Source organism: Accipiter gentilis, chromosome 10, assembly GCF_929443795.1.
Source record: "Accipiter gentilis chromosome 10, bAccGen1.1, whole genome shotgun sequence".
NCBI classification, from domain to species: domain Eukaryota; kingdom Metazoa; phylum Chordata; class Aves; order Accipitriformes; family Accipitridae; genus Astur; species Astur gentilis.
Genome location: NC_064889.1, coordinates 2,122,333 through 2,136,409, shown reverse-complemented (window position 1 = coordinate 2,136,409; position 14,077 = coordinate 2,122,333). Strand labels below are relative to the sequence as shown.

Here is a 14,077-nt window from a genome sequence, read left to right as displayed (position 1 = left end):
CAGGCAAAACAGACTCAACTTGGGGAAAATTAACTCAATTTCAGTCAACCAGAGTAGGGTAATGAGAAATGAAACCAAATCTCAAAACACCTTCCCTCCACACCTCCTTTCTTTCCAGGCACAGGTTCACTCCCAGGTTCTCTACCTAACCGCCCCCAGCAGCGCAGGGGGACAGGGAATGGGGTCACAGTCAATTCATCACACATTGTCTCTCCCGCTTCATCCTCTTCAGGGGCAGGACCCGTCACACTCTTCCCCTGCTCCAGTGTGGGGTCCCACCCACGGGAGACAGTCCTCCATGAAATTCTCCAACATGGGTCCTTCCCACAGGCTGCAGTTCTTCATGAACTGCTCCAACGTGGGTCCCTTCTACAGCATGCAGTCCTTCAGGAGCACACTGGCACATTGTTCCAGCGTGGGTCCCCCATGGGGTCACAACTCCTGCTTCGTGGGCTCCTCTCTCCCCACATCTACAGATCCTGCCAGGAACCTGCTCTAGCATGGGGTTTCCATGGGGTCACAGCCTCCTTCAGGAACCTGCTGCAGCGTGGGGTCCTCCATGGGCTGCAGGTGGAGATCTGCTCCACCGTGGACCTCCGTGGGCTGCAGGGGGACAGCCTGCCTCATCATGGGCTTCCCCACGGGCTGCAGGGGAATCTCTGCTCTGGCACCTGGAGCATCTCCTCCCCTCCTTCTTCCCTGACCTTGGTGTCTGCAGGGTTGTTTCTCTTACATGTTCTCACTCCTCTCTCCGGCTGCCGTTTCTGTGTGTCCTGGAACTTTTTTTCCTTCTTAAAAATGTTATCACATAGGCGTTACCACTATCGCTGATGGACTTGGCTGTGGCTGGCGGTGGGTCCATCTTAGAGCTGGCTGGCATTGGCTCTGTTGGACACCGGGGAAGCTTCCAGCAGCTTCTTACTGAAGCTGCCCTTGTAAACCCCGCGCCCCGCTACCAAAACCTTGCCACACAAACCCAATACAATTTGACATAACAAATTTTTATGATGAGGGTGGTGGGGGACTGGAACAGGTTGCTCAGGGAAGTTGTGGATGCCCCATCATTGGAGGCAGGTTGGATGGGGTTTTGAGCAACCTGATGTAGTGAAAGGTGTCCATGCCCATGACAGGTGGGTTAGACTAGATGATCTTTGAAGGTCTCTTCCAACCCAAATCATTCAGTGATGCTAAGATGGCATCTTGGATATGATCCCCTTGTAGATCACTGGAAGGACCATCTTGCGGTAGTGCTCGACTGATTTATGTAGATCTGTAACTCCGTAGCCCCACTGCTTTTCTTGTATGGTGACTCCAAGTGTGACTGACACTTGCTTTTGGACCCTTTTGCAACCCTTGGAAGTTGGGAGATGCAACCCAATGCTGTAGTTCTGGCTGTTGTGGGTGGAAAGTACAGCAGTCCCCATGCCACATTTACAGCTTGATTGATGAAAACACCTGCACGTCAAGCCCATGTTTCATTCCATACCCTATCTGTTCTTTCTAGGCTCTTTTCTGAAAACACGAGGGCCTTTTTTCACACCATCTTTTGTGTTTTACCAGATCCAGATGTAAAAATTGGTTTCTTAGTGGTATAATAAAACCTCATCTCTGCACGCAGTTGCATTGTCCATCATGGGTCCTTTGGCTCGGCAGCAACGGCAGAGTGTTGCAGTGGCTTATGGGCTAGGCTTTGTCCCTTCTCACCTGGGAATGAGCACCAGCAATGCAGTTGCTCTGGATACTGGGATGGATGGGGAGAAAGGTGGTCCCTGGACCATGCACCCAGCAAGCAGAGAAACCCATCCTAGATGAGGTAGGTCTGAGCCCAGCTCATATTTGCTACAAGTTTTGGATCCATCTCCTTCCTTCTACATTTCCTAGAGTCCCAATTTTACACTGCAATTGTTAGTAAATCCTGAGCTGTCTCCCCTCTGGTTGACTTATATGTACTCCAGCTTTTGAAAGATAAGAACTTTGTGCAAGACATTGTGCCTGGATGGACATCATTAATTAATTCAATGATTTAATTATTAATGCTCTGAGTTTACACGTAGGTGTGCACGCTTGCGTGGCTGTGCCCTGGCGCAAATTGCTGGGGGCCTAGCAGCCACAGTGTCTGGGTATTGAAGGTTTAGACTTGCAAGACCAAGGTGGAGAAAAATTGGGTAAAAACAATGAAGAAAAGAGTGAACCAGGCAGGTGGAGCTGTGCCATTTCCTAACCGAGAGCTGAGCTGCTGTGCCAGCTTCTCGTGCTCAGCCCTGACCTACCAAGTGTCTGTCTTGGCCTGTGCTCCTTGGTTACTAATCCTGGCCAAGGTTTATTGGTAACTTCACGGTATTCATCCTCTCCAGAGGGCCTGTTTTTAGTCTCTTTTATAGTGCCCAGCAAATTGGGAGTACCATGTTCTTCTGACCTCTTTGAAGGTGGTGGAGGAGTCAGGTATCCTCTGAGAAGGACCTGGCCTGGGGGGTTTGCATGGGCACCTCTAACTGCAGTGGGAACCTGCTGTCTAGGGCTCATGCTGGTGTGTACCTATGTCCTGGTTTCAGCTGGGATAGAGTTAATTGTCTTCCTAGTAGCTGGTACAGTGCTATGTTTTTGAGTTAGGTATGAGAAGAAAGTTGATAACGCTGCTGTTTTCAGTTGTTGCTAAGTAATGTTTAGACTAAAGTCAAGGATTTTTCAGCTTCTCATGCCCAGCCAGCAAGAAAGTTGGAGGGACACAAGAAGTTGGGAGGGGACACAGCCAGGGCAGCTGACCCAGAGTGGCCAGCGGTGTATTCCATACCATGGGATGTCACATCTAGTATAGGAACTGGGGGAAGTGGGGGCAGGGGGATCGGTGCTCAGGGACTAACTGGGCGGGTTGATCGGCGGGTGGTGAGCAATTGCATTGTGCATCACCTGTATATTCCAATCCTTTTATTATTACTGTTGTCATTTTATTAGTGTTATCATTAGAATTATTAGTTTCTTCTTTTCTGTTCTATTAAATCATTCTTTTCTCAACCCATGAGTTTCATTTCTCCCGATTTTCTCCCCCATCCCACTGGGTGGTGGGGGAGTGAGTAAGCGGCTGCGTGGTGCTTAGTTGCCAACTGGGGTTAAACCATGACAACCTAGCATGGGCATGGCAATGATTGCAGTAGGAACTTCAGTTCAAGCATAATATAATTCTCCTTAAAAACAGAGATTAACTGCTTTCTTTATAGCCTCCTGGGAGTTACAGCATTACCCACACTTACTGGCAGGGCAAACCTGTTGATCAGCCTAAATGGAGGTGCCAAGCTCTGTCATGTGTTCTTTGTCCCTACAGCTGCTTGGATGGTGGGTTGTTCCTGGTTGTACCTGTGGCCCTGGTGCTCAGGATCCCGGTCAGGGTGCTCTATAGCATGAGACAGACCCCACAGGTCTTGTTGCCCAATGGGGAGCTGGCAAGGCTAAAGCAACTTGCCACGAAGATACTGCTTTTTCATGATTTCCCTTGGCTGCTTTGCAGATTTGGGTTTTAGGGTTGCCTGTAGCTTGGCTGTTAGCAACCTCTGTATCCTTTGGCCGGGTTTTGTGTAGCCGGTGGTTATCAGCAGGCTTTTAACGGTGGCTGGAGCTGCATCACACCGCGGCAAGTGGTTCATGAAAGGCCTCCTGGATTTATATCCTCCTTCCGGGAGATGGATGCACCGAGGCGCTCGTGAAAGCTTTTATGTTGCTCCTTTGCCTGCTCTAATGTAGAGTGCTGGTATTAATGGTGGCCATTTGAGCGCTGCTTGGATTTGGGCATGAATTTCACGTGGTTCAAAGCAGAAATGTTTCTGCCTCACTGGCATTGTGGCTTTGGTCCTTTTGCTTACGGTCTTCCTACGTGAACGTCTTTTAGTGGGAACAGACCAGAAAATGAACGTGGGAGTGGTTGGTTGAGAGCAGCTGGGGAATGGTATCTGGTGGAGCCTGGTGTAGATGGACATAGTGAGCTGGAGGGGGTTTCAGGGACTTGAAGAACTGTCTTCTGCAAGAAGGTTGGGGTGGGACCTTACTGGGGAGCCAGTTCCTGGGGAACAGATGATGGCTTCCAGCCCAGAAAGCAGAAAGAAGATGACATGCATATCTCTGAAGGGAGGCACTGAAGAACTGGGGTGCACTGGTGGTTGAGAAAGTCCCCAGGAAACAGGCCTGCTGTGCCTCCCATAGCGGGGAAGGATCCTTTTTCTGCTTAGGTAGAGTTGCCTAGTTATTTTGTTGGGTTTGGAGGAAAGAAAATAAATAAAAGCAAGACTTTGCCCCATGGTGGTTCTTCCACTTAGCATCCTGGCTTGAAGGACACATGACTTGTGTCAGTGGTACAGGAGATGCTGGAGGCAGAGCAGCAATGAAAGAAGCCAACCACGCATCAGCCATGTTGGCCGTGTTGACAGGAAGGTGGGCGTGGGATGTGGTAGCTTAATGTGAGACTGGGGTTCCCAGTGGGAAGCTGCTTGTCATCATCAGAGCTTTCCTGCCTGGACAGCTCTGCCAGAGGTGAGGATGACTCTGGTGAGCAGGAACAGCCTCTGCACAGCAGCAGTCGTGCTGAAGAAGGGGCCAAAGTCTGGGCTGGTCAATGCGAAGGATGCTTGCAGCTGTCTTTGGTTGGGCTCCATGTTTCCAACCACCTCTGTCGCCCCTTGTCCCAGACGTGTCTCTAGTGCTTTTCTGCATGGGATCTTTCCCCTTTTCACCACCAACTGAGCTGCTTTGCATTTTAATTCAGTAAAGCAGGCGGGCCTTGTGCAGCCACTCCATAGGATGTCAGTTGTCGGCAGTAGGTGAACCAAGACCGCAACAACATGTCCTCAGTCATCCGGCAGGACTGATGCATGGCGGTCCCAGTTTGGATTTCTTCTTTCCCACGTCTCTCACTCACGTCAGCTGTCCTCTTTCATCGCTGTTCTTTGCTACCTCTCTCCTACTGGAGACAATTTTTTTTTTTCCTTCCTAGAGCAGATCTGATAGTCTTGTAAGTGGTTGGAGCAGGTGACTTGGTGCCAGCACGTCTGTCTTGGATACTATTCCTGGCTTTATTGAAGACACAGGAATATGCAAGACTGTGCCTCTGCAGTGTCTGCCTCCTCTTGATCTTGAAACGCTGCAAGCAGTGAGATAAGACTGGTTGTGTTCAAACAGGGATTTTATTCCCCTCTCTGCCGGGGAGAGAAAGCGGCTTGTCCGAGGTCATGCTGGGTAATATTTGCATTTCTCTAGCGGTGCAGCCGGGGTTGATATGCATACGACTGTCTGGATCACCTGGGTGTTTAGATCAGTCCCTCATCATTGGCACGGTGGGAGATTGTACCTCTGGCGTTACCGGATGGGCTGTCGCACCCCGATATACCCGTTAACGGTGACTGGCTCTGTTTTCAGCGATGCTGGACGTGGGGCCATGAGCTTCATGCAGAAGTCCTTGTCCAGGCTTTGGTTGTTACGGCCTGCTCATGTGCAGCCAGGGCAGACTTCCCCAGCCAGGTCCTCCCCAAAATGCCCAGATAAAGATGAGTCTGAGTTTGAAATGTGCCTGCCGACCCCAGCCGGCGTGCTGTGTTGTGCCGGCTGTTTGGCCACCATCTTCTCCTGCTGTTCTGCAGGGACTTGCCGGCCAGGGAAGGGATTTGCATGGATAGAGGCAAAACCCCTCTGTGCAGGGATCCAGCTGGACCTCAGAGCTGGGATGCAGGTGCTTGGCATGGCTAGGAGAGGATGCGCAGGCAGCATTTTGTAGGCAGAACCTTCCTGTTACACTGTGCCATCGACGGCCTCATGGCTGGGAGGTGCTGGGAATCTCAGGCCGGTGTCTGGGGGGGCAAGAGCAGACAGTTAAGAGCACTGGGGACAAGCCACCAAGGAGCAGGGCAGGGAATTGGCCTCTCCCGGTTTTGGTTTCGGGAACGGTGAGAGTCCTGCATGGCAGGAGCCAGTCCAGATCATCTGGGTGTGTGCTCACGGTCTCTCTCCCAGCCTGCCATGCAGCCTGGGGCTGGCTTTACCTGCAGGCTTCCAAGGACAAGCTGCATCATCTGAGGAGGGAAACTGGGACCGCTGCTCCTTAAGAATCCTTAGTTCCCATCCAACTTGCCTGGCTCTTCTGATGGTGGCACTGGCCATGAGGTCCCACACTCGCTTGTCCTCTCTGCAGAGTGAATTTGGGGAGTGCCATGCTGAGCCTGCTCCACTCCACAGCATATGGAAGCATTAATCCTTCCTTCTCATGACATTTACTGCTTCTTGCTAGAGGGGGCTGTCGGAAATGGCGATCCTCCTTTTTTCTTGGACTAGCTGCCCTGATGTCCTGTGGGCTCGGATTTACCAATTAAACCCAATGTCCTCCCTGGGTGCGTTCCCGCAGCCCATAGAAATAGCTGGCTTAGTTTATTAAGCTGGTATTTTTCCAGGGAAGGGAAACTTTCTTCTAAAAGAGATTATTTATTTTTTTTTCCCCCCACATCTTGACGTCAGCAACCTCACCCTCCAGCTAGCAAGAGGGAAGAGCAATGGGTAACAGTGTTGGGATTGGTGCCCCAGGCCATACTCCCGGCTCCGTCCTTGGACCCAATGCTTGTGCCACCATTATTTCCCTGCACGCGGGGATTTGTTGGAAGCTCTTGTTGGCTACTGTCTTGCTGGGGTCCAGACAAATCCAGCCAGCAAACAGTCAGCATTCATTGCCACCCATGCTATTCGGGGAGGGGGTCTTCTGGAGCCTCCTCCATGCTTCCTGGGGTTGTGTGCCTCCAGTGTGTCGGGATGTTGTTGCTGGGTGATGTGACCAGGAGCTCTGGGCGAGTCTGTTGGAGCTTATTGAGCAATGCTTGCAAGTAGATTGAAGATTGAATCGTAGGCGTGGTGGGCACCAGTGCCAACGAAGGGATTTGTCATAGGCTCTGCATACCCAGCTTTGGCGGTCAGGCTGGAGAAGACTCCAGTTCCTCTTTGAGATCCTTTCCAAGGTCACTGGTACTGGTGGAAGGGCACCTCAGGTGCTGCAGTTTTGAGGTTTGGAGATGCCCACCAAAGGTGTTCATCAACTGGATGGATCTGCTCTCTGGTTTTCTATCTTCAGTGAGTTGGAAGTTCATGTTCCCAGGTCCTACTCTGAAAAAACAAAGGTGTTGGGGATGTGGTGACTGAGCAGGTCAAGACTGACAACATCAAAGCTCCCAAATGTGGGGCTGAGCCATGCAGTGATGTGGGAAGTGTTGGCTGCAGCCTTGAGCAATGCTTCTGTGATGGAGCAGTTTTGGTCCATGTTTTGTCTCCTGACACATGGCAGCTAAGAGTCTGTGACGAGTAATGAGGCTTCCCCTTGGCTTTGTTGTCTTATCTGCATTTGCAGGAGTTGAAGGACCCTTTTAGATGAGAAAAATGGGCCGCCATGCTGCCTAGCCCGTTAACGTGGGGATACACTGGAACCCCAGCAACATCTCAGGTGCATCAGTGGTCTCGCGCTGACTACTGCAACACCTCGCTGCCAAATGGGGTGCAGCTTTCTGGGTGCCCTACACCATGTGGTGGTTCGGACCCTCTCTGTCCTTGTAGATGCACTACAAATATCTCTGCTTGTTGCTTTTCACTGTGTTTTTGGTGTCTCTGTTGGTTTTTATTGCTAAAAAATGCACTTTTCTTTCCTGGTTGACTTTGATTATTGGTAGCAAACCAAAATACTCATAAATGTGAGTGAGTGGTCTGGGCGGTTTAGGGGTTGGCATCAAAATTAGTATGGTGTATTTATTTTTGTTGTGCTGTCTTCTCTTTCTCCTGCTAGCTAATTGCTGCTCTGAAGTCCCCTTAACGGTGACTGCTGTTAACGAAGCTGTGCTGGCACAGCTCTAAGATGGCAGGAGCTGCTTTGTGTGCATCTCCCTTTGCCAGCACCCACTGCCATGCTTCTCTTCACGTGGGACCTTGTCCCACCTTCGAGTGAGGGCCTTGACGAGGGGTAGGATTTAGTTACCCACCCGGAACCCTTTCCCCAGGACAGGCATTGCTTGGTGCCATCGGCATTGCCCCAGACTCTCAGTGGATTTGCTTTTTCCGCGTTGAGCAGTGCTTGTGCTGGCCGCCGCCTGGGCTTGGCTCCGTTCCACTTCTGTCCTCGGCGGTGGTGAAAGCACGTTCCTCGTGATGGGAAAGCCTCCGCGAGAAACACAAAGGGCTTTCATTAGGGGAGGCAGTGGCAGGCGGACGCGGACGGCCAGCGCCGGTACGGGGAAGCTTCACCCCATGTAACTCTTGCAGAGGGGTTGCTGGAGACATACAGGCTCCCTCCAGCAGCAAGCACGTAGCAGCTGCATTTGCACTCACCAGCATTTAATCTTCGAGCCTACCCAGCAAGGAAAGATAAATAAATTTTCCTTCTGCAAAGGGGATTTAGGGCCCAGAAGCGTTAAGTGATTTGCTCGGGGGGTAGCGTGCATTGGAGCTGGAAGCCAGGAGGGTGCAGGGCTTGCTTTGGGGAGCTGGAGATCTCCGCTAGCTCAGCCTTGCTAGCTGGAGGAGATGCGAAAGCCGCTGCTCGAGGGTATGAGAGCTGCCCAATGGCCCTGATGCCAGCATCTCCCTTGGCTTGTGGCCCAGCGGAGAGAGCCAGGTGCCTGCCAACAGTGAGACCGGCCGGCAGAGCCACCCTGCGGTACCCGGGGCTGCCTTGGCTCCCCCCAGGCATCACGCAACCACCAGCGGGTGAATCTCCTGACCTTGGTCAATAAAGCAGGAGGATGAAAAGCCGTGGCACCGGGAGATAAGACTCATGGAGCGGGGGGGTTGGGGAATTCAGGCATTGATCCATCTGACTCTTCCTCTGGCATGGCTTTTGGCTTTTTTCAGATGTGTCCCAGCGAGGCAGCTCTGTTCTGCCCTTGCCCTTGGAGACCCACACTGGGCCTTTTTATTTTGCTCTTGAGCTTCGGGCAAGGGAGCAGGAGAGCTGCCTTGTCTCCCCACGGTGGCTAAACGAGGCTCTGTTTGTTCCAGTGCAGGGTGAAATATGAAATCCCATCAAGCCGCCTCGCTTATTAGAGAGATCTCAGCGAGCTGCTTATTATGCACCATGGCATAATGCAGATTACGAATGTGACCGGGCGATAATTAGCAGAGCTGGAACTGTAATTAAACGCTCCTGTGCTGCGCTGTGGTTTCTGTCGCAAAGTGGAAGGAAGCTGAACGATTTCAAAACCCACAGGTCCTTGGCGTGCACACGCAGCCGCTGCTCCTGGGGCAATGGGGGTGAGTGCTCCCCATCACCGCCTGGGCTTTTGCTGCTGCCCACCAAAGTCAGGCAGCCCTGCCTGGTTCCTCTCTGGCCATTTCATTGGTGGAGACTTGCTTTTGGTTTTCCAAATCTGGCATTGAGGAGCGGTTTGTTTTCTTGAGCCCCTTCAAAGGAGCCTCATGCTTCCTTCAAGATCTTCCTTGCCCTGGCTCTGATGAGATGGGCAGGGTGAGGTTGCTGTATTTTGGGAGGCAGAGGGGGAGTGATTTGTCTGTGGGAGTGCAGCCCTCCTCTCTGGCAGGCTTGTTATGCCAAAAACACCCTTCTCAAATCCCATGGGATGCAGCTGGGGCACCGACCACTGGGCAGCCTTGGAGGTGGGTGGCAACGGAGAGCTGGGGATGGGCTCCTGGGGGAGAGCTGGTCCTGCCAGTGGGAGGTTGGAGGCAGTGCGTGGGGAAAAGAGCTGTGGAGCACGAGCTGTGCTGCTGGCAGAGGGGACCTTGTTGTTCAGCCACTGCTGCTTGAGACCTCCGGGCCATCTTTAATGCTCAGTGGGGTGTATGTGCTCTGACAAGCTGTCCGGAGAGCGGACGGACGCAGAACAAGGAGAGGGCTGCAGACACGCAGGCAGAAGTTGCTTTGTATTTTCCTGCTGGAAGAGCAAATCCACTTGCCCTGGCAGAGCCAGAAGATCTCCAAGTTCTCCACGGGGGTCACGTTTCCTGTCCCCTGCCTGCAGCCACCCCTGTGGGAGCAGGCAGAAAGTCACTGGGTGGATGTGATGTGCTCCTCTGCCTAGGGATTTGCCTCTTGCACCTTCTCCACTTGTGGATGGTGTTTGTGTTGCTGAGGATGCAGAGAGGCTTTGTGGGGTCACAAGTTGATGGGGAGATGGGATGCTCCAGCCACTCGGTGCGGTTCTGGGCACCATGTTGTGTGGGGCAGGTGAGGTTGGACATGCATGCTTCTGCTGGAGTTACTTATCTTGCTTAAAGGATGGAGGCGCATGAACAAGAGAGGGAGCAGATGATTTTGGCAGCTGGTCAGGACTGGAATGCCAGTTCAGGGTGGAAATCTGACTGTTTGGTGGCTGTCAGCAGCATTGGCCAAGGAGAGCCAGCAGCAAGGTTGTAGGTTGTCGTGGGCTGGTGTCTGTGTCTGCTCTTGGTGACCAGCAAGCTTGGCCTCTTCAGGGTTATAATCATCTCTCCTCAGCAGAGGCTTAGGAGGACATTTCTTGGTGTAGTGCTGGATGCTCTAGAGGGATCTTTCCCTGCTTGAAACCGAAACCCAGATCAATGCTCACTGCTGACTGATTAGTTTCCTCAGTGTGCTTCTCTTTTGAGGTTGCTCAGTATCTTATCAAGATCATAAACTGTAAAGAGAGGAGGTCTGAGCAGAGGATGAGCAGCTAGCCCCAAAACTGCTGCAAATCCTTGTGAGCCAGGGTGAGGGGATGACTGACTGCGGCTGGCTTGGCTGGTGAACCCCGAAGGACAGGAAGGTCTCCACCCTACCCTTCCCTTGGCCAGGGAAAATCAGCCTGTCAGCCATCCTTCTCCCAACACTGCTGTAATCTGCTAGCGTGGCAGAGCGGCCAAGGACCTTGGCTTGTCAGCGGCAGGGTGACTTGGCCGTGGTTTCACTTGGCGTGTTGGCTTTCCAAGCCGGCTCTGGCTGTGAGATGTGGTTTCCATGTGCAAGGAGAGCACGATGGCTGGTGCAGTTGGCTCTGCCATTAGCCGGATCAGGCTCTGAAGCAGATACTTGTGCAGAGAAGAGAGATGTCATCTGAATGCCCGCATCTTCAGGTGGTCACAGGGTAAATAGACTTGGGAGGAGGAGGATGTTGGTTTTCATGGGTGCTGGAGGGAGACCGCTACTCGTTTGTCCTGTCCTGCTAGTTGAGTAGAAGCCTGTAATTTTTTTTCTTCTAATGAGCCATCAGGTCCAAAGTCATTGACTGCATTAACATCTGAGCAATAGCCAAAAGGCATCCTCAGCGGGGATGATTAGACTGGCTTTGCCGTCAGGGAAGGAGCTTGGCAGAAACTCTTTCAAGTGGGAGAGCAGATATCTCCTGCAGAGGGATGTTTGGGTGTGATCTATATGACTACAAAGTGCTGGCTCTTCAGGGTTACGTGGGTATGGGCACGCCAGGGTGGGAGAGATCTGCGAGATCCTTGTCCTCTGACGGGGTGTGGGACTTGAACTGCCTGCTGGCACAGGCATTGAGAAGGTGGCAGCCCTGGGCTTGAGGTTCTCCAGGAATGTAGATGCCTGTTGATACTTGCTCTCCTTCCCGTATTCCTGATAGTGACCAGCGTGTTTCTCCTTCCCCACAGATGGAGTCTCCGGTCTCTACGCCTGCTGTGTTGCCCTTGCACCTCCTTGTCCCCGTTGTCAACAACGACATCTCGTCGCCTTGTGAGCAGATCATGGTACGCACCCGCTCGGTGGGAGTGAACACCTGCGATGTGGCCCTGGCCACCGAGCCCGAGTGCCTGGGCCCCTGTGAGCCTGGAACCAGTGTGAACCTGGAGGGCATCGTCTGGCAAGAGACAGAGGACGGTAAGTGTCACCGGAGAGCTTTTTGCTCTCTTACAATGTCATTTTGGAGTTATGGCAATCCCTTCCTTCCCATGTCCCTGCTGTGTTGCTTGTTGGCACATCCTGGGCTTTTCCCCCACCATCTGGGTGGTCAGGACAGAGGAGCTGTGTGGGAGCAGCCCTTAATCTGTCCAGCAAAGGGAGTAACGGGCCAAAACTTTCGTCAGCCCAACGCATTGCGTTATCCCCTTGCCCAGACAGCAGGCAAAAATCTAAGCTGCCGTTTCTCTGCCTTTCTACAAGAGCTAACTTGTTCTGGAGGTGCCAGAGGAAAGGCCGTGCCAGCCTGCATGGGAACTTGACAGAGTTGACTTCGTTTCTGCTTGGCAACCCACAGGTCTGTCACAAAAACGCTCAAACCCTGGGAGGTGGCAGAAATCTCCTGCTGGATTAAAAAACCCCAGCGGAGCTTTCAAAATCGACTCGGCGGGAGATCAGGCTCTCGTCTCTCTTGCCAAGCCAATCGAATCTTTTTTTCCGCTGGAGCTCGTCTCATCTGTGCACAGCTTGGTTTGCTTTCCGAGGTCCTTTGATGGGTTTTCGTTGCTGTTGGGACTCTGCCAAGTAACACAGGGATGAATAGGTGGCTCAGTGGACCACGGCGAGTGCTGGAACCCGGCCTTCCCTCCAGCCTTGTTGGGATGCTGGAGGTTTCTGCTTTGGGAGGCTCGGGGTGAGCTCCTCTTATTTGTGTCTGGCTTCAGCTGGGATCTGGAAGCAGAAACAGAGCCCAGAAGCACAAAGGTGAGAGAGCAGCAGTGGTGGAGGCCAGTTGATGGTTCATCTCAGCTGGGTACCCAAGAGCTCCTCTTGGACATCTGCTCTTGCTCTTCCATCGCTGCTGTGTGCAAATGAAGCTGTTGGCCTTCATCCCGTGGCTGCTCCTCACTGCTGCTGTCTTTGTTATCTCTGATGGAAGCTGAACTGAAACCTATGTTCCCATGAGCTGTTACCAGGGGGGTTCCCTTCTTGCCCTGTACTTTGGGAAGGTGGGGATGGGCCCAGTTTGCATTTCCTCTCTCCCTACTGGGAAAATGTTTTTTGAAACTGTGCAGGACTGCGTGCTGTGATGGCCCCCAATGTGGAGGTGGTGAGCACTGAAATTGTTCCCATTGGGAAAAGCATCATTTGGGAAGAGAGGATCGTATGGACCATGCTGGAGGAGACTGGGGTGTGCTAGCTTGGGATGGGGACCTCCACAGTCTTCTGCCCTCTCTGCTTCACTGTCCATTCCATATGGAAACACTCATCCAGATTGAGGCAGCCAGGAGCTGGAAGTGCATTTCTTCTGCTGCTCCAAGGCAGAAGGACACAACACATTGTAAAATTGGGCCTGAGGATCCTCTTCTTTGAGCTGGCCTTGCTGGTGGGGTCAAGAAAACACAAAGCAAGAACAATCAGGAGCCCTGCTCTGTGCACCCCAGGGCTGGGGGATCTGCCAGGGGGATCTGCTCAGAGGAAACCTGCGGAAGGTCTTCTGCTGAGCTACCAGCACAGTGGCACTGCTTATTTGGTGTCTGCAAAGAGCCTGATTGCTTTACAAGATGCAATACCTTCAGCTAGGGAAACTGAGCCACGGCTGGGCTGACTGTTGGGATACACAGCAGTGCAGAGGAGCACTTCTGGGGCTGCAAGCTAAGCCCCCCTCCACCTCCCCATCCCCACCAGCATGCCATTCTGGTGTCATTTTCCTCAACCAAGAAGCCCCAGAGCTGCAGAGTTCGCTGAAAATCCAGGACTGCTGGAGACCTCCATGGGCAGTGGCAAAGCTGATGAGAGCTTGGACCTTGTAGGGGGCTTTTTTTGGGGTGGAAAACAGGAGAAGAGGCTCATGGTGGGCAGAGGAGCCCATGTGGCTGTGCCAGGAGGGATGAACAGAGCATCCCCAAGGCAGAGAGTGCAAAAACATCCTCCCCTCCGCCAATTCCTGGATGAGAGGCAGTGACATGGGAGCGGTTTCTGGTTTCCCCTCCCTTTTCTCCTGCTCCTCACCCCACCATGAAGCTCTGTGGCCCGTCTGCCTGTCTGTCCGCATTACCCCTTGCTTCTGCAGCCACCGTTTTGGCGTGTGCCTTGGGGGCGCCCTGCAATTTCCCACAGCCTGGCTATTTTTAGTCTGCAGTAATTCAGTGAACTCGCGCAAAGATCCTTCTCTGCCAGCTGCTGCTTGGTTGCTGCTGTCGGGAGTGATGACTTCTATGGCCAGCCCTGCAGAAGACAAGC

The 14,077-nt window shown here is 52.7% G+C and overlaps 1 protein-coding gene across 2 annotated transcripts in view; it reads left to right on the top strand.

Annotated features, from left to right (window-relative positions):
* Positions 1-14,077, top strand: part of ZNF609 (zinc finger protein 609) — a 76,365-nt gene that overhangs the window by 46,281 nt on the left and 16,007 nt on the right. For both annotated transcript variants that reach the window (XM_049811986.1, XM_049811985.1), the window contains exon 3: positions 11,590-11,815. In XM_049811986.1, the coding sequence (XP_049667943.1) occupies positions 11,590-11,815 (226 nt within the window). The remainder of the gene's footprint in view (positions 1-11,589; positions 11,816-14,077) is intronic.